This window comes from Carassius gibelio, chromosome B9 (genome assembly GCF_023724105.1).
Source record: "Carassius gibelio isolate Cgi1373 ecotype wild population from Czech Republic chromosome B9, carGib1.2-hapl.c, whole genome shotgun sequence".
NCBI classification, from domain to species: domain Eukaryota; kingdom Metazoa; phylum Chordata; class Actinopteri; order Cypriniformes; family Cyprinidae; genus Carassius; species Carassius gibelio.
The window spans coordinates 11735201-11760386 of record NC_068404.1 but is presented as its reverse complement, the minus strand read 5'-3'; the positions used below and the strand labels follow the sequence as shown (position 1 = coordinate 11760386).

General features: G+C 42.2%; 2 protein-coding genes across 2 annotated transcripts in view; one reads left to right on the top strand and one right to left on the bottom strand.

The window, feature by feature from the left end:
• asic4a (acid-sensing (proton-gated) ion channel family member 4a) overlaps nucleotides 1-25186 on the top strand; it is a 212785-nt gene that overhangs the window by 57561 nt on the left and 130038 nt on the right. The window lies entirely within an intron of this gene.
• Nucleotides 16106-20056, bottom strand: LOC127964757 (uncharacterized). Its single transcript, XM_052565076.1, has 2 exons — nucleotides 17015-20056; nucleotides 16106-16972 (listed from the first exon to the last, which is right to left on the bottom strand). The coding sequence occupies exon 1, from the start codon at nucleotides 19652-19654 to the stop codon at nucleotides 17744-17746; it is 1911 nt and encodes a 636-aa protein (XP_052421036.1). The 5' UTR covers nucleotides 19655-20056; the 3' UTR covers nucleotides 16106-16972; nucleotides 17015-17743.

The following is a 25186-nucleotide window of genomic DNA, read 5'->3' as shown; positions in this document are numbered from 1 at the left end:
GTGAATGCTGATATGAGGATGCAATCTGAATAAACCCTCGGAACGATGCAGCCAGTCATCTGTTTACAGACGCTAACAGAAAGACGTGCATGTGGAAAAGTGCTTTTCTTCATGTCTGCTCCCCTGGCAGCATTCACAGCTACTCCCCCACCAACTGATTGTTAGTTCAGCACCTGACGGGCTGGTTCAGTTCATTTTCACTTACATATTACGAGGACAGGAATAACTTAATGTTTAAATAGACACTGCTACCAATAACCAGGGATCAATAAAGGACATGTATTACAGAGAAAGTGCTGTTTACTGTATGAATTTCTGGCTTTACTACAAGGACAAACTCAGTTTCTGAAAACTAAAATCTGGGTACATGACCCAAGGTCTGCTAAAAACATTAACTGTCAGCTGTGAATATCTTTTGATTTTTGGTATTAAATCACTCCGATTTTATCTCAAGGAGCTGCATCAGTTTAAGATTTTTGTAAAGCAGGTGCCAAGAATTTTTCACATTTTTTACATCCATCAATCTGTCTGTCATTCTGTGCATCATTCTTTGTATTCTTCATACATCCATCATTATATCATTTTTAAGTGATATTTTTGGGCTTTTCTAATGCCTTTATTTGGACAGACAGTAGAGAGCACACAGGGAATCAGTGGGTAGAGAGGGAGGGGAACAGGATTGGCAAAAGACCACAAGAGAGGATTCAAACTCGGGTCACCATGAGTGCAGTAGGGCTGTAAGTCGGCGCACTGATTGGCACTGACATCATTCTATCATTCTTATTATGCATCAATCTATGTCAATTTATCATCTATCTGTCCATCATTCTGTCATTCTAGCATCTTTCATTGTTCTTTGTATCATTTTGTTCATCCATCCATCCAATATTCTTTCTATCATTCTTATCATTCATTTCTATCTAATCATCATCCATCTGTCCATTTTTCTTTAATCTCCAACTGATCTCCATTGATCTCCAACCATCTTTTTTTTTGGTTCTAGCATTATAAATGTATTCATCCATCTATCCATCCATCCTTCCCTCATTCTTTCTATAAATCCATTATTCATTTGTCCATCCATCATTATTTCTATCTATCAATCAGAATTTAGGGATAACTTTTCAGGAAATATCTGTTACAGGCTTATGATCGAGGTTAGGTTCTTATACACCCTTGTTACTCAGTTATCATTTCACTCTGATTTAAGGAATGAATTATGAGTAGGGTTAGGTTTAGGGGTATGGATTGGGTTAAGTCTGTATTTTTGGACAGTAATGTTGATCCAGGATCAAAAAAAGATGTTGAACCAGTGACATGTCTAACTTGGCAAAATCATGGTCATCCCAGTGACTAATGCATGTTTTGAGGGTGGGGAACATCATGACTCATATTACTTGGTTATTTTTTTTATTAATAAACCTGAGAAAACACAGGAAGTTGACATGGCATGCAAGAAATTATTTAGCACATGCTATTATCCAATGCAACTTACAGCATTCTTGACTGTTCGCATTGACAGCCTCTCTTTAGTGACCTGGAGTTAAATGCCTTGCTCAGGGGCACTATGGTAATCATTTGTTCCTTGCAGCGATCAAACCAGCAGCTTTCTGATTGCAACCCCTGAGATTTAACAGTCACGCCTCCAGTATATTAACTCATTACCACCCACCAATTCAAAAAGTGCTCCCCCAGAACACATTTTAGTGGTCAACAACAGAAGTCCTGATGTCCCACGACAAGCACAATATCATCATGTGTGTTCAGCACTTTGTTAACAGTGATTTATGATGTTGTCTGACTTGTGTTGACTAAGATGCACTAATGATCCTTAGTTTCTGCTTTAGTAAGACGTTAATGTTCATGAGCATCACATTTTTTTATGTATAGCAATTTTTCCTATGAGAGAAGCATTTTTTTTTTTATATTGTCCAACATTTTTGCTTAGTCGACATGTATTTTGACTCTGCTTGATTTATACAGGTACTTTCTTCCTCAGAACATCTTACCTGAAGATGACAAGGTCATCTTTGATATTGTGCAGACACAGGTTTTGGGCGCATGCATCAGCAGATGACTTAGCTGTGTAGATTTTAGGGGTTTTATAGTGAAAGAGAAGCAAAAGATGAGAAAATTGCTGGGAAATTTAAGATAACAGCTGCATTTTGGGTCAGTGCCAAGGTGTCAAAGGCGAGAGGAGATGGCAGATGTGTTCTTGACAGATACAGTAAAGGCACTGATGGAGAATGAGACCTGGTGGGCTCCGGTTGATTGTTTCCGGCTCGTTCCATACTTCCTCAAGCACAACACAAACTACATTTCCATTATATCAGTCAATTTTGACAACATGTTGTGAATTCCTTAAGTCTGCCATTTCCTTCGCTTTGCTTTAGATTTGTATTTGTTTGTACATGAACATGAAAAAACGGTTTTCCTTTCAGCCCTCATTCGCGCTAGGCTTTCACAGGTGCATGTTTGATGATAAAATTGCATGAGGGTTTTTTCAGGGATAAGTGCACCTCTGGGTTGTGGGGAAGTGCAGTGGCAGAGAAATTACACTTCTCTTTTCAGCCCATAGCCTTTATACACAATCTTTTGCGTGGAAGAAAACAGCTTGCATAGCTTCACATGCGGTCGTGTTTATAAAAAGAGATATCGTGGTTTTCCCTGAATATGGCATTCAGCATCCTTAGATCTTCCAAACATTGCAGCGATAAAGGCTGTTAACTTAAATTAGCCAAATTGTGTAGAAACAAAACACTCTTTTAACACGAACTCTAACGCAGCTATATAATTAACTCTTCAGAGATACCCATGTTCCGTTTTCATTTGCATGCCTGCGTATCCACCTGTCTGAACTGCCAATCAAAACTAGAGACGGGTCTTTGATTAGATTTGAAATGTAAAACAGCACGAGAATGTGGCTGATGAGCCAGAGCATTCACCTCATTTTACGTGGACCTTCCTGCATCAACAGCAACTTATTAGATTTTGTTGAACGCTCACCTGCCCGCTCATCAGTGCTTGCTGTTGGGGAGGAACCCCCGCCTCCTTCTCTTCCAATTAGAATGTAACCAGTAATGTAATTAATTACCCCATCCAAATGTGCTCTGCCATGCAGGGGGTCTTCTCTCTCTTTCTGGTGCTCGATTAAGAGACGAGGGGAGATAAACTTCAGTGTGCGAGTATGATTCATGCCTCAGATCCTGTGTTAGGGAATTTACCTTGAAATTATAATATAAGATATAAGCTATTTATTTAAAGTGGTTAAACTATAGTCTAACTACCCTTGCTTAGTAGCTTGCTTAGCATCACTTAGCTACTAATATTTACATAACTGATAAAATGCTGTTTCTGTTGGTTTGTTACTTGTAGGCTTTTTTACCTGACACTTGTGTCCAACTGTATCAGAGCACGGTTTAAACTTCCATTGGAAGAAAAATTGGGTCGTTGCATTATTGCATATACATGGCCATTAAAAAATCTTGGGTTATTTTTTTTTATATGAAATTAAGTATTTTAGAATGAGCGGAGACTCTTTATATTGATCAAAAGTGGCAGTAAAGGCATTTACAATGCTACAAAAAGATTTCCATTTCAGTGCTTGTTCTTTTGAACTTTCTATCAAGTAATTAATAAAAATATATAAATATGAAGCAGCACAACTTGTTCAACATTGACAATAATAAGAAATGTTTTTGAGCACTAAATCAGCATATCATCATGATTTCTAAAATTCAGATATTATGCTATCACAGGAATAAATTACATTTTTATAATATAATAAGTGGTTCTAAATTGTAATAATATTTCAGAAATTTTATACTGTATTTTTGATCACATAAACACAGCCTTGGTGAGCACACAATACTTATTTAAAAAAACAATAACCCCAACCTTTTTGAATGCCATTTTATGTTTGTATGTGTACTAATTATAAATTAGTAAAACTCCTAGATGCAACATATAGGAGAGTGTGTTTCATTATTGAGTAATACAATGTGCCAAAAACAGTGGTATTACTTCTTTTTTTTTGCATATTAGTACACAATGCTAAATGTTGCTTGTTGCTGGAAACAACAATAAAAAAGTAAGTTAGTAACATGACTACTTTTTGTTATTTCTTACCACTGCTCAGATCAAATGCACTTTTGAAGATAAGAGTGAGTAAGACTTGAGAGGCTCAGAGAGAGAGAGAGAAAGCAAAAGAAGAAGGCTGTATGTTTACTTGATACTGCTGGGTCTAAGCTGGTAAACTACATTGAAAAGCAGCAGGTAGACAGTCAGAGAAAACAGGACACATGATGCTACCTGCATAAGAATGAGTGGAACAGAGACTCTGAAGCTATTAGGGTGATGATACTATAAATCAGAGTTAATGGGGCAGGTTGCAAGAGAATCTATATGCTATAGACCTGAGGGCTTCACTTAATGTTCAGACAATTAAAGCATTTCTTGGTTTGTGTAGGATCTTCATTTGCAAATGAAGTTCGGGTTATATATTGATTGGAATTTTCTTTCTTTTTTTCTTTTTTCTTTCTTTTTTTCTTTTATTTTTTTTTTTGCAGTGCAGTGCTTTGTAAATCGAATGCTTTGTCTTTGATATTTTAAGAAGCTCTCTTTTATACTCTTGTTGCATTTTGTTTTTCTCTAAAGTTTACTTACATTTTTTTATAATTGATTATTAAGTTCCACAATTATTATAAGTACTAAATTAGTAGTTCCCCAAAGTTGTCTCCTTTTGGTGAATTTTGTGTTTTGAAACCAAATTATATAATTTAGCCTATGTGTGATTAGTGCAGAACCAAGGGGTTTTGTTATTGTAAAATTCTGCAAAATAGTAAATTGTCCATGCAAGAGTTTTAGCATTCTGGGATTTATTATATATTAATTTAAACGTGAAAATAACTTGTGCTGATCTGCCAAACCCAGTGCACACCAGGGTATCTGTCACAGGGTCAGTGCGTTCCTCTGCAGAAAGCATCCTCTGATTCACAAAATGTACTGTCAGACGCAGAGATTTGGTGCAGTTTAGCCTTGCGTTGTCCAATGCTGAATGGATGCAGGACTTTTAATATTCTTAATATCCTGGAACAGTGACAATAAAGGCATTGATGATTTATGTTCTTGCTTCAATTCATAATTCAAAAGTATAAAATTTGGTCTGAAGACATTTCCGTTATCATTACAATGGCAACTTCTGTCAAGTGTTATTATAAATAATAATTCTTATTTTTATTTGGGGTTGGGTTTTTCCCATAAACAGTGTTATCAAAAAGTCAATTCTGCTGTTTTCCATACAAATGTAGGTCGATTTACTGGCAGTCGGGTTCAGTTGCATTTTTGCTTTGTCTATTATAAAAATTACCACTAGACTATGATGACTCTTTAGGAAGAAGTGACCCTTTATGTAAATGCCCTCTGTTACAAATGGCTAGCCTACTGTATTGTTGTAGTTTACATTAGCAGTCATCCAGATGGGCCAAATTGTTGAATATTGAATAGATATGTAAATGTGCATGTCATAGGGCTGTGGTTTTGGGCCAAAATTAAAGCTTGAGGGTTAAGCATTTGAAAATTGCACTTATAATAAATGATAATATATATTTTAAAATGTTATTTTAAATTTAATGCATTCTTATTAGAAAAAAAAAAATGCAGTTTGATTTTTGTCTACAAATGATGTCATGACTATGCTAGTTTCCAAAATGATCCGTCTTTGCATCTTGTTTTCCATAAATGGTCTGAATTGAACTTTTTAGCCTTGTTGTGAATATCAGAGTACATCTACATAGTACACCGAATTCTCTTATTTCAAAAGAGCAAAGAAAAAACATGTTTTTCATGACACGACCCATTTAAATCTGCAACAGGAACATTTCTAAGAGTTCAAAACGCCCTGGTGGTGCATTCATTGTAAGATCTGAGTAGTGAAAAACAGCCTGCACATGACAATACCTCACACACACTCTAGAGACACTCAGAAGAAGCACTCTGTCAGCCCCTCATGCTCACTTGATGATGTAGAGGCTCTGTAGCAGTTGTGATAATGGAGTAAAAGCATCTAAATACTCTTTAAATACTCCATACGTTCACACAGAGACAGTGTCTTGTTCTACAGAAGTACACTAAGCTCCTCTCTGCCTCAGTATTTCTCCACATCTGAACCCCACACCTGAGCTCAGAGACAGGGGGTGGACCAGAGCACCCAGAGGAACCATGTGGAGGTTCTTTCTCAGGTGTGTATTCGGCTGTGGAGTCGCTGCAACATAAACAGCTGGGAAAAGGTTAATCCTCTCAAAGAGGAAGCTAAAAAAGCACGTGCTGCCTTTTTATCTACACAGCTGCCATTACCACAGGCTTAACCAGCTCTCACTCACGCTTGCTTTCATTATTTCCAATATGCGCCTCACAGTAAGTAATGATACTATGTCAAGTTTTGTTCTTATACCGAACCACGAAGAGCTTTCACACATACTGAGTTTTTGTACATTTAATGTTTTATTTAATTTTTCTGTCAAGAGATCATGTATGAAAAGGACTCCTTGAAGAAGCTCTGTGCATACACATCCAGTGTAACATGTAACCGTTCTAGCATGTACAAGCGTGAACATATTTATCTTTATTATCTGTTCTTCAGATGGTGATAACAGAACACAACACCCTTGAAAAATATAGCGGTTATATAAATTAGACCTTGACAGTTTGTCGAACTTTGCATATTTGTGTGATGTGTGTGACATGATATAATAATTATTATAGTTAAAACAATAAAATAATGAATACTATATTATTATTATTAATTATTATATATATTATATTATTACAGCATACCCACAGTTTTCCATCTCAAAGAAAGAAAGATGGCATCTTTTGTTTAAAGGGATAGTTCAAAAATGAAAAAGTTCCTTTTTTATTATTATTATTTTTTTACTCACCCTCAGGCCATCCAAGATGCAGATGACATTTTTCTTCATGAGAACAATAAAGAAAATATTTAGCCTTTGTGATTTATAAAATACAAGTCCATGGCTACCATTACTTTGAGAGTCAAAGTAAGCATACTGTACATGCAATATAAAATTAATACCCATGGTTCCTGATGATACATTGAGGTCTTATGAAGTGAAACAATTAGTCTGTGCAAGAAACTGAACATTATTTACAGCATTATTGCCTACAATTCAGTCTTCTAGTCAAATTGTGTTCAAATTTAAATTTTTGTGCGATCTCCTTTAATGTGTGGATTGTGTGTAATTTTAAATTAAATTAAACTTTTTTTTTTTTTTTTTTTTGGATTTATACATTATTTTACAAATAATACAAATTAATTGGTAATTAATTGTATTTTAATTTATGTTCATATAACTGTTTTTAACCTCGTGTCCTTAGTTTATAGCCAGGACATGATTTTAGAAAGCTGGGAACAACTGGAATCTGCCAATTTAATGACAAACGTTTTGTGTGAAAGTGGTTTTTGTTACTTTTATATACTAATATATGTATTTTACTAATAAAGAGACACATAGACTGCGTCCTTTTAAAATCTTACTGCTTGTCATACCATCATAACATCATAAAAAATTCTGATAACTGTTTTGGGGAAATGTTTTAGCGCTCAATGCACTTCCCTAAACATGCAGATTGTTACTCAAATCCATTCTACAGTACATTATTGAAAGTACAGTTCATTAAGACATGATGGTTCCCTCTACTACACAGCCCGTTTAAAGACTTTTCCAATGCCAAGTAATTATCCATAAGCCTTTATCTTCTATTTAGACTTAGAGTCATTAGTGTTGATTCGGGTGTACTTATCGAGGAATTTATTTAGAGTTAATCTGCTAATGATTTTCAATGTTATTATTTAGACTATCTGTAAGAGCATGCATGAACTTTACAGGAAGGACAGGCTTTTGTGGAATAGGAAGAGCAAATCAGCATCACTTACACTGCATTGCTTGGAAACAACAGTTAAGATAACATCTACAATCTGAGTTGGATTTAATTGCATTCTTAGCCTAGTTACTGAAAAATGTACAGTTTTATAGTTCTGAATCTGCCTATATTTGTTTAAATTTTCACTGTGGTACGGCTTTTATATGGAGTACACCTTGTAACAGCATACTGTAACAATATTATGGCACTTTGTGGTACCTCTCCTATTTTTACCACCTTCTGGGTTTAGGATAGTGAGGATTCCTGTCGAAACAAACTGCTTAAACTAGCCTTAGCTGGTTTTAGCTAGTTTAAATAATTAGAAAAAAAAGTTATACAAAATTGCCTTATTTTCAATTAAAATGTTATTAAAGAAATGTGATTGTGATAAATGTGATAGGCATATATATATATATATATATATATATATATATATATATATATATATATATATATATATATATATAGTGTGTGTGTGTGTGTAACGAGTGGGGCGGGGCCGAGAGACGTAGGAGCAGGAGCGAGGTGTGAGTGATTGGGAAATGAGCGACACCTGCTCGACCCACCGGTCTCGAGTCCCACGGAGGAGATGGAGGGATATAAAATGTAGCAACAATCACTTTCTGGGGAATAATTAACTCAAATGAAGTGAATATTCATGAGTCTATGAATATAACGTGCTTATTGCTTACAAATATTAAATTACCCAAAGAGGGAATATTTAATCATTTAAAGGTAACCTTTACTAGAATTAATTTAAGTTACTCTAGACAATCTGTTCGTCCAGCGAACTGGAAGCTAGACTTCCTTATCAAAATTCAATAAAAATACCCTTCTTACAAACTCCAAGAAATATTAATCTTCTGATCAGGAAAAAACAATATTTTCTGTGTCTGTACTACTAAGATTACTGAAAATTAATTCATATAAAACAAAGCTCGTAGCGTAGATCACACGATTCAGGGACTTCGATCTCAATGAGCAATAAAACAATTCAATTCAAGCAAATTATAGGATTTAATAAAAACAGACTAAAGAGTACATAACTACAATTCACACGGAGTAAATATGAGTATATAGCAAAACGAAAATACAATTTAAACAAGGTAAATGAACAAGAATAATAATGAGATAAATGAGAGAGGGAGATAGAGAGAGAGAGAGAGAGAGAGAGAGAGAGAGAGAGAGAGAGAGAGAGAGGGAAAGTGAAAGTGAAAGCAATCTCAGCGTGGCAATTTCAAACAGTTAACTTTGCAAGAGACCCCAAGTCATTGAATGATTTCACAAACATGGAATAGCCTAGACAACCTTAAACAGCAATTTTAGTTGCGATATAAGAAAGTACTTGCTTTGATTTGGCTCTTGTGCGTAGCTGCGCTCAAATTGTCCGGTCTGTGCGGCCTCAGCGTGGTTCTTTCCAGAGCAGATGATACGCGAGCTCGATGGTTAACGCGAAGGTAAACTTTGCCAAAAGATGACTAGACTTAAGTTCGTTTGGCTCGTGAAGGCAATTGAACGAAGTCAAATATCAGCAGACAATAAAGAAAAACTAGAATGAAACGAAAAGTAAAGAAGAATAACGGAGAACTTCTTGAAGTCCGGTTGCAAAGCTGGGAATCCTCTTTTCTCTCTGGCGGAATGCCCAGAATACAGGTTTCCTTGAGCTTTTAAGTAACTCTAGGTTTACACCTATTTTTTTAGTATGAGCCAATGAAGTGTAAACAAACTAAGGCGGGAAAAATCTTCTTTGTTTGCTGATCTCCGCCCACTGGTCTAATTTATGGCGATGTCAAAGTTAAACATTTTTCTTAAGCAAGATCGTTCCTCTGAAACAATGCATCTTTTTGTAATTTACTATCAAGATTCGTTAAAGTCGTGTTTTTACGATTATCCAGACACTAAGAACTAGGCTTTTACCAGTCCCGTATCAAAAGATACAGACTTACTATTAACTAAATGCATCTAAAGTTTGCATTAAACACACAGTAACATTCATATATTCCATTATGCCGCATACATACATTTGAGCACAAAAAGGGAGACATTAAAATACATTTAGAGGTAGTTTAAGTAAAATAAGGTCCATGGGCCAGCAAAAATGCTTGTGCCTGTTTTTGAGTGTATGTGCGTCTGTTTCACTGGAATGTGCGATCAAGAAGGGGGGTTGTTTGTCTTCCCTTTTGAAGTTCGATATCGCATCTCTGGATAGTCTCCAAGGTGTTATAACTCTCATCCCCGCCAGGACATTGCCGTCATGGCGGCGCCCAGGGTGGTGAGTTATGTTGTAAGAGGGTTGTAAAACGAAAGTCCTTGTTTTTTCTTTAACTCACGTTCTGGTCTTTGAGTGTAGAATGTGTCAAAAGGGGTCAGGGTTCATTAACATGGAACAGATGGTTGAATACCATCCGCTCATTGGTGTTACATTCCCCCTTTGTGGTCGGATGATGCCCTGTGGTCATTATCGGACAACACCCACCACCATGGTCGGATGGCAGGTGAATCCTGACAGTCGGGTAGCAGGTGTTTGTTAGGGCTGAGGACTCAACTCGATGAGGTCCTTATCCGTCTCTGGTGTGTTACCTTCCCTTCGGGGTTTCCATCGGAGACTTCCAATCCTAGTTGTCTTGAGTTTAGCTGCAGAGATTCGCATCTCGTTGAGTTTCCTGTATAGGACTAAGGCCACGCCAAGGGTCAGGGTGTGGCCGACGACCATGGAGATGCACAGTGCTGTGTCAGCTGCAGTCCAGGCTTGGACAACAGGTGAGGTGTTCAGGATGGGTAATCGAGACAAGGCTTGGAGGGCTGCGTCGACGGGAGCAATGTCAATGAGCTGAGGCCCGCCTTTTTCAATCCACAGTTCCAACTCCGGACCTAGGGTGAAGTTGTAGTTCTTGAAGAAGGATGGGATTTCTAGTTCTGATTGGTACTCTTCACTCGGAAGATGGTATAAGGCCAGATCGTCGAGGTGGAGGATGGCCCCTCGTGGGACTTGAATCCACATGCTCTGGTCGAGCAGATTGACACGGGTGGCTGTGTCATGCTGGTCGTAGGTCAGTGTAGCGGTACGTACTGGAGTGTTAACGAGCCATCTATCACCTACAATCTCAGCTTGCGTCTCGGTGACGTGGCTGCGAGGCTGGGCATCGGCAGGGCAACGCGTGTCGCTGATCATGGGTTGCAACCCGCAGATTCCATCAGTATTGTCTCTGAGAAATGGCTTGCTGGGGCAGAGGTAGTGAATGTCTTTAGTTAGGGTGCACATGTGCAGGTTTGGGGCTAAGTACAGCTGGGTGTTGCTGTCATGGTACGCCACCACCTCAGGGGTACGTATCTTGATATGAGTGTTATCCTTCCAGAACCCCACATTAACAATGTCTTTGAGTCTGTAGATTCGGCTTGACTCTATGATGGGTAAGTTCAGGAGGAAACTCATCTCCTTCTGCTCAGGATCCACGTAAAGGGGAATAGCACTACCTAGAGAGTAGGCAAGGTGGATTTGCATAGGATCAGTGGGTGTGGTGATGGCGGAAGCCAGCACATTTTGCACCAAGCTTAGGGGTATCAGGTATGGTGGAATTCTTCCCATGGCTAGACTGTCGATGGAAGAACTCACTTCCCGTAGCATGTCAGTCATTAATGCTGTGACCAGCTGCGTTTGGGCAAAGTCATTCTGGAACACAGTGAACAGCTGTTTCATGGAGTTCATGGTCTGGTTCAAAAGCACGCTGTGGGTGTTGAGAATGACCACCGTTCCTTTCAAAGTCTTTCCAATGGTTTGCAAGGATGCACTCTGTGTAGTGAGTTGCTCTTTTAGCTGTGGAAGTTCAGTCTGAATTTCAGCCACATGCCGTCTCACAGTGGCTATATTTACTGCATTGACACTGGACATACCGATGTTGAACAGAGTTCCAACAGCAGCGGCGGCTCCGAGCAGCGCTCCCAGGAAACGTTTGGGGCGGCGGTTGTGTCCACCTAGTTCCGCCTGGGTAACAGTCATCTTCTCAAGTTGGTTGAGCATGTGCTTGACATCGGCCTCGGCGTGCTGGAGGGAATCCTCTGTCCAACGGGCACCGGCCCAGCTGTACTGGGCTACTGCGCGGGGGTAGTGTGCTCTGTAGACGTTGCGGGGGTCGAGTCGAACGTATACTTTCTGGGTGTACGTCCGACAATTCGTGATCAGGAGTCCCGGTTGCTCTCTCAATACAATGCCCGAGGCAGGACCCGGTGTGATAATGTCTGATGACGGCTGGCCTCTGGTTGACTGGAGGCACAGGATGAGAATCCACAGCAGCATCCTGTTACAGGCCAGAGAGAGAGAGAGAGATGGGGAGGAAAAGGGAAAAGAGAGAGAGGGAACAGGTCAGTGAGGTTTGTCCCGGGTTGGATGGGACAGTCTTTTCGCTTCGATGGCGGCGGTTGGTGTTTAGCTTGCATTGGCCCCTCCCTGTCTTTCTCTGCTAGTGGCCACATGTCTCTTAATCTGGTTACGGTGGACCCATTTGAGAACTGGTTCTCTCGATCCCCGACTTAGCTGGATTTGGTACGCAACTGGGGAGAGTTTGTTCATAATCTCATGAGGTCCCGTCCAGTGTGGCAGGAATTTCTTTGACAGCCGCTGGGGGCCTGTCTGAGTTGGCGGGGTGAAGCGGTAATACAAGACCCTGTCGCCCACATTCAGTTCCTGGTGTGACGCATTCCGATCATAGTATGCTTTCTGGCCTTCAGCGCTTTTTTGCAGGTGTTGCTGGGCAAAAGCAAACGTTGTTTTCAAGTGTCTATGGAGCTCGTCAAGGTACTGGAATGTGGTGTAAGCAGTGACAAGGTTGGAGTCTCCTGGTTGATACAGCAAGTGTAGTGGCAGGGTCATCTGCCGCCCAGTCATGAGTTCAAAAGGGGACACCCGTGTTGATTCCTGTGGGGTGGCTCTGATGGCCATCAACACAAGGGGTAGTTTCACATCCCAGTCTTTCTGATTAGCAGACACATACTTTTTCAGCATGGCGACCACCGCTCTGTTCGATCTCTCTACCTGGCCGGATGCAATTGGATGGTGGCTGATGTGTAGTTTAGCTTGTACCCCTAGGCATTTCCAGATCTGTTGCATGATCTCGGCCGTGAAGTGGGTACCTCTGTCTGAGTTGACTCTCAGTGGCAATCCGAACCGGGAGAAGATATGGTTCATCAGGAGGTATGCAGTGGTTTGGGCAGTGTCATTGGGTGCTGGCAGACACTCTACCCACTTGGTAAACTGGCACACCACCGTGAGGAAGTACTTGTTGCCTCTTGTTGATCTGGGCAGGGGCCCTACCCAGTCGATTTGGAGGTCTGACCACGGGAACGTGATCCCTCTGCGTTGCAGTGGGGCTCTGTGGTTTGGGTTTGCTGGTGTGAACTGGCAGCACACAAGACATTCTCTGACGTACTCTGCCACATCTTGTTGCATGCCGGGCCAGAATGCCACCTGTCTCAGTGTGTCATACGTGGCTCTGGCACCGTGGTGTCCAGCACATGGTGTGTCGTGGGCGTACATTAGCATTACCCCCTTTTGGCATCGTGGCACCACGAGCCGTGGCGATGTGCTGTCATCAGGTGCAAACCACAGAATGTCGTCTTGTACACGTAGCATGTGTCTGGTGTTATACAGGTGTCGGAGGCACGAGTCATCATTGAGCTCAGCTTCAGTGATAGGGTGGTTGGAGGGGTCAGAGAGGTGGTTAAGAATTGTCTTTATGGCAGTGTCAGAGGCTTGCATATCCGCAATGTCGTTGTTGGAGATCTGCGGAGTTAGCGATAGCGACTGTGAGGCGGGCACTGCCACAGGTGAAGGTCGTTTGCTGCGGGTTAATACTGCAACATCGGGGCTGGGTGTGGGTTCTGGGGGTGACCACACCTCCCCGTGTAGTGCGCCTGTTTTGGCGAGGGCGTCGGTTTTATCATTTAAGTCTTTGTCCAGCCCTGGTAGCTTAGAGTGTCCTTTTACCTTCTTCCAGTACACAGTCATATTGTGCATTTCGGTGATGTTATCACATTCTTGGAACAGGTGTTGGTGTTTGACTGGCTTGTTGTTTGCCGTTTTGAAACCATTCTGTTTCCAGCCGGTAAGGTGGCACACAAAACTGAGTCTGGCATAGTTAGAGTCTGTACAGATGAGGATTTCTCTGATGTCATGGGCTGATGCGATCTGCAGAGTTATGAGAATGGCTGCTATTTCTGCATATTGTGATGACTGGGGACCTAACTTGAAGTGTTGTGGGGAACATGGCTGGTCGTTGACCCACAGCACTCCTGCACCTGCCTTGAGGATGCCATCGTGGTTGTAGGAGCATCCATCGACGTAGGCTGTGAGCATGCCCTGACACGCATTCTCTTCAAAGTACCTGTGACAGGTCGGTTGTTGCTGTTGGGGTTCTTGCACGCCCATTTCTTCTGCAGATATGTTATCAGAACAGTTTTGGCATGCGGCCAGGCCATTGCCCAGTGCAGACTTGTGATTCTGTGCATACCGTGCCTCAACATTGCGTCCTTGGAGAGCCATTAGCCATGTGGCTATGCGTGAATTGGTGACCACGCCATCTCGGATTCGCTGGCTGTTGAGGAACATTACTGGCTGGTGGCAAGTCTCTATGATAACTTTCTGTGCCCCAATGTAATTGGAGAATCGCTGAATGGCCCATACAGTGCAGAGCAGAGCTTTTTCACAGTCTGAGAACTTACACTCTGGTGGAAGCAGTGTCTTGCTGGCATAGGCAACTACTTTCTTGTCTTGATCATGCCGTTGGTACAGGCCAGCACTGAGACATTGGTTGGAGAACCCAGCTTCCAGGTAGAATTCCTTTTGTGGATCGGGGTAAGCAAGACACGGAGCTGTGCATAAATGTCTTTTTAGTTCTTTCATGGCGTGTTCTTGAGCCTCTGACCAGACGAAAGGGCAGTCCTTTTTTAGCAGAGCTGTCAGGGGTCTGGCAATGTCCGAGTAGTTTTCGATGAACTGTCGAGAGTAATTGCATACCCCTAGAAAACTCCGCAGCTCAGAGACATTGGTGGGAGGCTTGATGTTCTGAATGGCATGAATGCGGTTTGACTGAGGTTCAATGCCTTGGGATCCGATGAGCAGGCCCACGTAGTTAACCTTAGTTCGGCACCACTGTCCTTTGTGGAGGGCGATCTTGGCTCCCGCGGTGGATAGTTGGTTCAAAACATAGTCTATTTCTTTCAGGTGGTCGGCCACCGTTGTGCTCTTCATGAGAACATCGTCTACATAGATCAGGTTGCCTCTCATTCTAGCGTCTGGGCAGGCTTTGTTCAGAAAGATGTTGAATTCAGCTGGTGAGTTGGCGTAGCCGAACGGACACCTGTTGAAGGTGAACTGTCTGTTGCCAAATGTGAATGCCAACTTGTGTTGGTCTTCCGGGTGCACCGGAATGGTCCAGAATCCAGAGGCCACATCAAGTGTAGAGAAGATTGTGGCTCCTCTGATTCGGGGTAGTTCTTGTTCTAGCTGGGTCATGGGCCATCGTGACAGCGGCACCTGTTGATTCAGTTTCCTGTAGTCAATGGTGGGTCGCCATTTGCCGTTAGGTTTGAGGACGGGCCAGATGGGGGCTGAGTAGGTGCTGTTGCATGGACGGATGACCCCCTTTTCAAGCATAGATTCGATGATCTCCTGCACTGGTTCGTGTGAGGCGATGGGAATCTTGTACTGTCTGACAAAAGTGGGAGGAGCATCAGGGTGCGTAGGGATGCGCACCGTGTGGAGGTTGGTGAGACCACAGTCTAGAGAGTCTTTGGCAAAGGATTCTTTGAACTTATACAGAACTTGTCTGAGTCCTTGACGATCTGTATCGCTTTGAAGTGCATTAGCGTCTTGTAGAATTTGCTGCACTTGAGATTCAAAACCTGGGTAAGGCTCCTCCATCGGTGTGTCATCAGTCGGGTTGGCATTGAGAGGTGTAGTAGGTTCATGAGCCTCACCGACGTTCTTGTGGGAGACTGTGTATATTGTGAGGTGTTCATCCTCGGTCAGCTCCGTTCTGCACACTTGGTCTTTAGGCACCGACATAACAGATGTGATGGCAATGAGTTTGAAGGGTGCAGTGAACAATGTACTGTCTGTACTCCCTTCGGGTATCAGTGCGGGTGGAATGGGACCAATGACAAGTAGTACAAGTTCAAAATCATGAAAGTCATGGCTTACTAGCCATCCCAGCCGGTAGGCCTTGGGAATGTTGATGTCAGTTGCCGTGCAGTTGTTGAACAGGATGTAGACTACACGAGATGATACTTCAGTGAGGGGTGTGGCTTCCAGTGTGAGTCCGAGTTCCACACATTCAGGTGAGGGTTGGAAGAAACCCAGGGTGTGGTTTAAGGTTTGACCCCATCGCATGTTGAGCCGAATAGCGACCCCTTTGGTGTAAGCTGGTACCACCGTTTCCTGTTCGTTGACTAAAGTGCAGACTTCTGGGATGGTCTGCCCTGATATGAGGTTGTCATGGTTGATGGAAACGTGTGGCTGCAAAGTCAATGGGGCCCATACAACTTCATTAAAAGTGTCCACATGAGCCTTGAGGCGAATCAAGAGGTCTGCTCCAATGTAAACATCGTGTGGCAGGTCCGGAAGGACCAGGAAATAATGAGTCAGGCACCGATAATTCCATTTCACATGCAAAGCGCAGATTCCTCTAGCAGAAACCATTGAGGATGGGTGTGAGTTCAAAGGGAAACGAGTGCGCTTGCTGGCATAAGGGAGGTCAGGTGTCTTCTCAGTGATTGCATTGTACAGTGACAGACTAATGGCTGAGTTGTCTGCCCATATGGCCAGAATACTGTCCGTTGTTGTTATATCATGCAGCTGCAGTTCGGTTTTGACCTTAGGGCAGTAGGTATCAGAGTATTTAGTGGCCTTGAAGGTACAGAGGATCGAACTTGAGCCTTGGTTTGTTGTTGAGGCTGGATACCTATGGCTGGCTGCTGGGGTTCCCGTGACCTCTGTGACCCGACAGTCTGGCTCTGTGGGAATTCTCGTGACCTCTGTGACCTGACCGTCTGGCACCGTGGGAATTCTCGTGACCTCTGTGACCTGACCGTCTGGCACCGGCGACCTGTGTGGTTGGAGGGGAAGAGGTTCTCGCACTTGAGCCCAGACTTTCAGCTGTTTGAAATCTAGTAAAGGCTCAAAGCGATCAAGCAGGTCTTTCCCGATGAGAAATGAATAATTGTTCATTGGTGAGACATAAATAGGATGTACTAGGCTCATAGGTCCGATCGTCAGGTGGATGGGAGCTACATTTCTGAGCTGGATGTCATTTTGGCTGTATGACTGCACATTCAGCTTGCAAGTGTGAAAATTTAGAGTTCGATTCTGTCTCTGAGCTTCAAATTTGAGCTTATCAAATAGTTGAGCCGAAATCAACGTGAGGTCTGAGCCTGTGTCCACAAGGGCTTCGAGTCTCATTTCCTTTTCTAAAGTGATGGTTAGGTAGAGTTTCCGAGCCACTCCCTTCTCGATCAGGTTCCCCAGGAGTTTTGGTGTTGGGGCTTGTGTGTTGATCGATAAGCAGTTAGGGTATGTTTTGTGTGTTTCGTTGTGGGTACAGATAACCAAAACAGCACTTTCTGGCACCTCAGTGTGTGGGATGATGCTTTCTTGGTCAGGAGGTGCAGACGTCAGCTGGACTGAGTGGGTGTTGCTATTGTTTGATGAGGCAACAGCTAGTTCAATAGTTCGTGGTTGACAAACAGTGTTCTGTGTGCTTGGTTCAGTTGTGGAGACGATGGGAGTGGTGCTGGTTTCAGGCATAAGGTTTAGTCATGCGGTGTCTGGTTTATCCTTCTTGTCCTCCTTGTGAGGTTTCTGTTGAAGGAACTCTCTCAGTATTCTCAGAAGTTCTGCAGCTTCGGATGTGGCTGCACTTTCCTGTTTAGATGTGGGCTCAGCCTTGAGTTTCCAAGTATCACGTCGAGAGGGTTCCCCCTCCCGCCTCCCTGGGCTTGGTGTTCTGGAGGCTGGAGGTTGGCTAGTTCTGGGTCGCCGGCCGGCTTCCCAGGTGGCCCCCCCCTTTTGGTTATGGGAGGGGCGAGGCCGGTCCCAGGATATTCCAGAGCGGTCGTTCTGGTGCTTCGGACGGGCACCACCACCGCGACCGCGCTGCCCTCTGCTGGCTTGGAACGGTCTTGACTCTCGGTTGATGGGTGTATAACTGGGGTGCTGTTGGGCGCCCTCTAGGGTCAACTCTGAATGGGACTCAGAGACAGAGCAAATAGTTGGGTGTTTTACAGTCTTTTCTGACACAGTCTTTTGTTTGGTGTAGGCCTTATGTGCTAAATCACGTAACTGTTGCGTTGACATGCTACGCGGGCACGCTAACACTCCCAAATGGTGGCTGACAGTAGGATGGAGGTTTCGCAGAAACAAAGTTCGGAAGTTGACGTCTTCCTCCATGCCTGGTTCATTCCTTGCTCCGAAGTAGGCACGTCGCAGTCGGTTGTAGAAATTAGGTGGGGTTTCAAGTCGACCTTGCTTGAGGTCCATTGCGGTTACTAGCCCTTGGTCTGATTCTGGATCAGAGAATTCACGCACCAAAGCTTTTCGCAGTTGCTGGTAGTCCATTTTGACAGTCTCTGGTTGACGGTCTAAGAAACTGCGTACCTCACGACTGGACGTAATTCTGAGCAGGTACAATTTGTCCCAAGTGGTTACGTTGGTGACAGTTTGCAAGTGAAAGTCTATATCTTGTAAATAAGCGTGAATGTCGTGGCCTCCTGCAGGATCTGGGTTGAACGTAGGGATGTTTCTAGCCAGCTTGTCCAGTTCTTTTGGAGTTATGTGTCCGTGGCTGGTGACCCGGACTTTCTGGAAGGGTTTTCCTTCCCCCACTGCTGACAGGGGTTCGTGGAGGCTGGCTGGTGACATTTTGAAAAGCAGGCTTTCACCCCCTTTTCCAGCTCGAAGTTCTTGGCTGACACGCTGGGGTTCACTGGCCAGGGGAAACTCTGTGGAGTGTGTTTCCTCTTTCTGTTCACGTTGCAGGCTATAAGAATGTTTCAGTTCTCTGTGAACCATGTCAAGTTCATCTATTAGAGAGTCTTTACGCTGTGTAAGGTCGTGGATTTCAGCTCGGGCCATTTCCAGGTGATTTTCATAGGCCTTCACTTTAGCATCTCTTTCTTTCAGTTCGATTTCAGCCCTTTCAAGGAGAGCGTCACCTTGTCGGAGCTTTGCCTCGAGTCTCTCTCGGATTTCTCTCTCCAAATGTTCTCTTTGGTCTGTGTCCAGACGAAGATTTTCCAGGGCATTTTGAAGTCTTTCCACTTCTTTCTGTAGTTCTGGATCTGTAGCGTTCTCTTTCTCGTGCTGGTCTTGAGTCTCGAGAAGTAGCTTATCTAGACGACTCTGGGTGTGGGCCTGATGCTGTAGGGCTTCCTCCACTCGAAGTCTCAGAGCCGCGGCTTCCTGCTCCAAGTCGTGGTTGCTCCTTTCGCTGATCCTTGCCTGGGCGATGAGGAGGTGAGCTAGGGTCCCTGTGATCCTGGCAAGTTCTTTGTGGGTGTAACTCTGCGTCGGATCGTTCGCCATCAGCTGGTCCATCTCAGTATCCAGTTGTCCCTGGCTCAAGTGCTGCAGGTCACTGGTGTCCTTTGGCAGGAAGGAGGTCGTCATCGTCTCCAGCCATGTCGCTAGCTGATCCCAAGGGACTGCGGGACTGGATGCACGCGACATCTTGGCTCACTGCGGACAAGAGAAGCACAACACACACACAAAGAGGCCAATGCAAGTTCGTTCTCTGGTTAACGAGCTATCGTACGGCTATGCCGTCTCTAAGAATTTTGGCTAACTGATGCAGACAGTTAGACAGGGAGGCGGGTCCAATTAGGGTCGGCCCAAAATAGAGACTTGACAGGGGATAGCCTCGTGGGTCACCTGGTGACACCGGCTGCTCGGTTGTCGCTCTACTACTTAGCTCTCCTTGGGGTCTCTCGGTGAACTGCAAGAAACAGAATCACAACAGCATGCAAAAAGGTGAAGATAGGAAAGAGCACCGTGAAAACAAAACACCAAATAAATTGGTCTGCAATGAAATGGAATGAATAAGAACGCTAGAAGTGTTAGGTAGAGAATAAAAAAAAAATTAAGCCTGCTGTTTTTCACAAGAGTTTCTGCTAGGGGCCTACAGCACGTGCGGCTAGGGGAGTAAGAGACCTAGGAAAAGGGTGTGGCTTACAGAGGAAAATGGACCAAACACTTAACATAAATATCAGGGGGGAATATCTAATATTCTGCGCCTTATAATAAGTGGATAGGTTTTATCACTTTTGGTTCACCTGGTGGAATCCAGCGGCACGGTCAGCCTCCCTGGCGCTCCCAAACACTCAACCGCAGTGTCCCTGGCCCTCCGTTACTCTGACGTTGCGCCCTCTCAAACAGCTTGTGACTTTTAACACAACCGGCAACACCAAGATGTCAACCGCCAGACAGCACTACAAAATTGGGCTGTTCCCCAGAACCCTCTCTTTAGAAAAGAAAGTGGGCCCCGATTTAGCCCCCGGTTTAGGTACTGGTCCCAGAGATTGCGTCGTGTGTCAGCTGGACTGATTGATCACCGTTGGAGTGCCAAATTGCTGATGTCTTCCACTGCGTGGCGCAAACAAACAGAGATAAGAGGGACCGAGTTTCACTCACGGCCAGTGTTGGCAACGCCGGTTGGCCCCCTTGCTCACTGGAAACCTGAGATGACTGTCCTATCACCAAAGGAGTTCTACAATCAAATACACAAAGGATGAACAAAGGAAGCTTAAAGTGAATTAAGGTTTGGTTTGTTTAATCATCAACTGAGTAAATATATATGTAGAAATGAGAGGTAAACAGCTTTACCTAATGATGATAAAACAAAAACAAAAGCTTATGATAATGATGGTAATTATCAAAATAATCTAAGCAAAAAGAGAGAGGAAAGATAAACAACAAAAAGGGCTATATAGAATAAAATAAAATAAAAAGTTGAATAAAACTATAAAAAAAAAAAAAAAAATAATAATAATAAAAATTAATAATAAAAAAAAAATTAAAGAGGAAAAAAAAAATAATAAAAAAAAAAAAATAATAATAATAATAAAAAAAAAAAAAAATAATAATAATAATAAAATAAATAACAAAAGACAGGAATGAGCACGGGAGAAGAAGAAGCTGGTTTTCACCACAAAGGGGCGTATTCACTCTCTGTGGCTTAACCTGGTGGGCAGAAAACTTAATTCAAATTAAAAATTCAAAACTGGTTTAAATCTAAATTTAAAATAAGCAGGTGAGAAGAATTAATTGGAAAAATCGGAATAAATGCCCTATAATACCCAACGATAACAGTAATGTATCATTAATAATTATGAAATTAATCAGAAAGGGTAAAAGTAGATGAAGCAATTCAAAACAGAACCGAAAAGAAAGAGATCAGAGAGATGCAAGCTGTGAACTGACTTAACAGGTTACTGCCACTAGATGGCTTGCTCCCTTCTAAATGGGTTAATCAGTGGTTGGGCTGAGACACTTAATTTGCACTATTAAACAATTAAATTCTAATTCAAATCATGTTTGAACCAAATTCAAAGTAAATGTGAACAAAAACAGGCAAAAATTGTCTAATGCTGAAATAATATTCGCACGAGCAAAGCTGTTAATGCAAATAATTATTGATAATTTAGACAGCTAATTCAATAAATCACAGAGAGAAATAGAGGTTAGTAATTCGAGAGCCTTATCTGAAACGGCCAGAGATGGCACTCATGCAAGCTGGAATCAGAAGACAGGGCAACTTGAAACGTCTAAAATTCCCTCTGGTGTTTAAATAGCGGAATGACAGTCAGTTACACTATGATCTAATCTCTGTGCGCTCATCAGCGCTGATTCTCTGCATCAAAATCGCAACTCACAAACAGACAAAGGTTTTATGACCCTTGAGGTGCTAAATTAAACAGCGCGTGAGGCCGGAGCTTTTCTCTAACCAACACAAGACTGTTAATAACAGATTTTGTCCATCTGTTTTACCTCCCATAAACATTTAACAAAACAGCACTTATGATTTAAATGTTTTAGGTTTAAAATCGGGTAGCTAAGCCAATTTAGACCAGGAGTTTTTTATCGTTTAAATTTTGAATATCACTGTGGCTCACCACGAAATTCAATAACGATACTTAATATGCAAGGCCTTTTTAACTGAATCAGAGGAACATCGCTCAGGTTCAGATTTACATATTACAATTAATAAAAGATTTCTTCATCTTTTAATTATTCATATGAAAATGTTGGTCTTCTCTTGACAGGAGACTTTTAACATTTACTGCAGTTTATTTTTATTAAAATAACAGTGACTATAGGTATTTTTAGAAACTGTTAGGCTGCTGTGCTGAACAGTTGCCTTTGTGCCAAATGAGTTCGCTCAAAGCGCGACTTAACTCACAATTCAAAAATGCGCATACATAATATTAACATCCAAAAATGCTCATGAAAATGAAAATGAATATTGCTCACAAAAACAAAGTTTGAACGCTGCCCGCATCCTCCACCATTTAATGTAGCAACAATCACTTTCTGGGGAATAATTAACTCAAATGAAGTGAATATTCATGAGTCTATGAATATAACGTGCTTATTGCTTACAAATATTAAATTACCCAAAGAGGGAATATTTAATCATTTAAAGGTAACCTTTACTAGAATTAATTTAAGTTACTCTAGACAATCTGTTCGTCCAGCGAACTGGAAGCTAGACTTCCTTATCAAAATTCAATAAAAATACCCTTCTTACAAACTCCAAGAAATATTAATCTTCTGATCAGGAAAAAACAATATTTTCTGTGTCTGTACTACTAAGATTACTGAAAATTAATTCATATAAAACAAAGCTCGTAGCGTAGATCACACGATTCAGGGACTTCGATCTCAATGAGCAATAAAACAATTCAATTCAAGCAAATTATAGGATTTAATAAAAACAGACTAAAGAGTACATAACTACAATTCACACGGAGTAAATATGAGTATATAGCAAAACGAAAATACAATTTAAACAAGGTAAATGAACAAGAATAATAATGAGATAAATGAGAGAGGGAGATAGAGAGAGAGAGAGAGAGAGAGAGAGAGAGAGAGAGAGAGAGAGAGGGAAAGTGAAAGTGAAAGCAATCTCAGCGTGGCAATTTCAAACAGTTAACTTTGCAAGAGACCCCAAGTCATTGAATGATTTCACAAACATGGAATAGCCTAGACAACCTTAAACAGCAATTTTAGTTGCGATATAAGAAAGTACTTGCTTTGATTTGGCTCTTGTGCGTAGCTGCGCTCAAATTGTCCGGTCTGTGCGGCCTCAGCGTGGTTCTTTCCAGAGCAGATGATACGCGAGCTCGATGGTTAACGCGAAGGTAAACTTTGCCAAAAGATGACTAGACTTAAGTTCGTTTGGCTCGTGAAGGCAATTGAACGAAGTCAAATATCAGCAGACAATAAAGAAAAACTAGAATGAAACGAAAAGTAAAGAAGAATAACGGAGAACTTCTTGAAGTCCGGTTGCAAAGCTGGGAATCCTCTTTTCTCTCTGGCGGAATGCCCAGAATACAGGTTTCCTTGAGCTTTTAAGTAACTCTAGGTTTACACCTATTTTTTTAGTATGAGCCAATGAAGTGTAAACAAACTAAGGCGGGAAAAATCTTCTTTGTTTGCTGATCTCCGCCCACTGGTCTAATTTATGGCGATGTCAAAGTTAAACATTTTTCTTAAGCAAGATCGTTCCTCTGAAACAATGCATCTTTTTGTAATTTACTATCAAGATTCGTTAAAGTCGTGTTTTTACGATTATCCAGACACTAAGAACTAGGCTTTTACCAGTCCCGTATCAAAAGATACAGACTTACTATTAACTAAATGCATCTAAAGTTTGCATTAAACACACAGTAACATTCATATATTCCATTATGCCGCATACATACATTTGAGCACAAAAAGGGAGACATTAAAATACATTTAGAGGTAGTTTAAGTAAAATAAGGTCCATGGGCCAGCAAAAATGCTTGTGCCTGTTTTTGAGTGTATGTGCGTCTGTTTCACTGGAATGTGCGATCAAGAAGGGGGGTTGTTTGTCTTCCCTTTTGAAGTTCGATATCGCATCTCTGGATAGTCTCCAAGGTGTTATAACTCTCATCCCCGCCAGGACATTGCCGTCATGGCGGCGCCCAGGGTGGTGAGTTATGTTGTAAGAGGGTTGTAAAACGAAAGTCCTTGTTTTTTCTTTAACTCACGTTCTGGTCTTTGAGTGTAGAATGTGTCAAAAGGGGTCAGGGTTCATTAACATGGAACAGATGGTTGAATACCATCCGCTCATTGGTGTTACAAAAACCTATCGCTCCGGTGGGTCGAGCAGGTGTCGCTCATTTCCAATCACTCCACCAGCCTCGCTCCTGTTCCCACATCTCTCGGTCCCGCCCCACTCGTCACAATATATAACTCTTCTTCTTTTGGCGCTTTTCCGCTGCGTGGTATGACTTGGCTTGGCATAGCTCAGTATGATAGGGCACGGCATGGCTCTGTTTACATTTCCACTGCAGTTTATTACCGTTTTAGAGCGGATGAGAAGGGTCTGGCTTCGACGAGTACAGAACGCAGTGCGTTAAATTGTAATGTTACATTAAACGTTTTCCTCCTATAGAAAAATCATTATAAATAAAACGTAAACGCTTAATGGACAAAGACAGTGATATAACGCGAAACTTTGCGCGTTGAGTTTATTCACCACCACAGCTTCTTGTCTCCATTGGCAACATGCACGATTTGTGTCGATTGCAAATGTCGCAGGTAGCAGAGAGTGCAAGTAGCGATTGCAAGTGACTAGGGCTGTGCGATTAATCGAAATCGAAATAAAATCGCGATTTGAGTGTGCGCGATTTCTAAATCGCTTTATAGCACGATTTTCCACGGCCCTGACCTCCTGCAGTATGTTATCTGAACCAATCAGGATGCAGCGCACCTGAGTGGAGCGCGAGAACAGAGCACTGAGAGCAGACTGGGCATATGCCTAACTCCGGGTTCACACACTGTCTGTGATGCGCAGCCTTTTTTTTTTTTTTTTTTGAGCCATGTTAACGGATCAGGACGTTCACACTGCACGCAGTAAAAAGATGAGAAAAGAAATGGTTATAAATAGAAAGGTGTGAAAAGATTTAATATCTTGCGCGTGTGCACAGAGAGAGTTTTGAGTGCACAGGACACAGG

What these genes read in the sequence shown, in the direction of transcription:
- LOC127964757 (XM_052565076.1), bottom strand. Translation starts at nt 19,654, where the DNA reads ATGTCGCGTGCATCCAGTCCCGCAGTCCCTTGGGATCAGCTAGCGACA.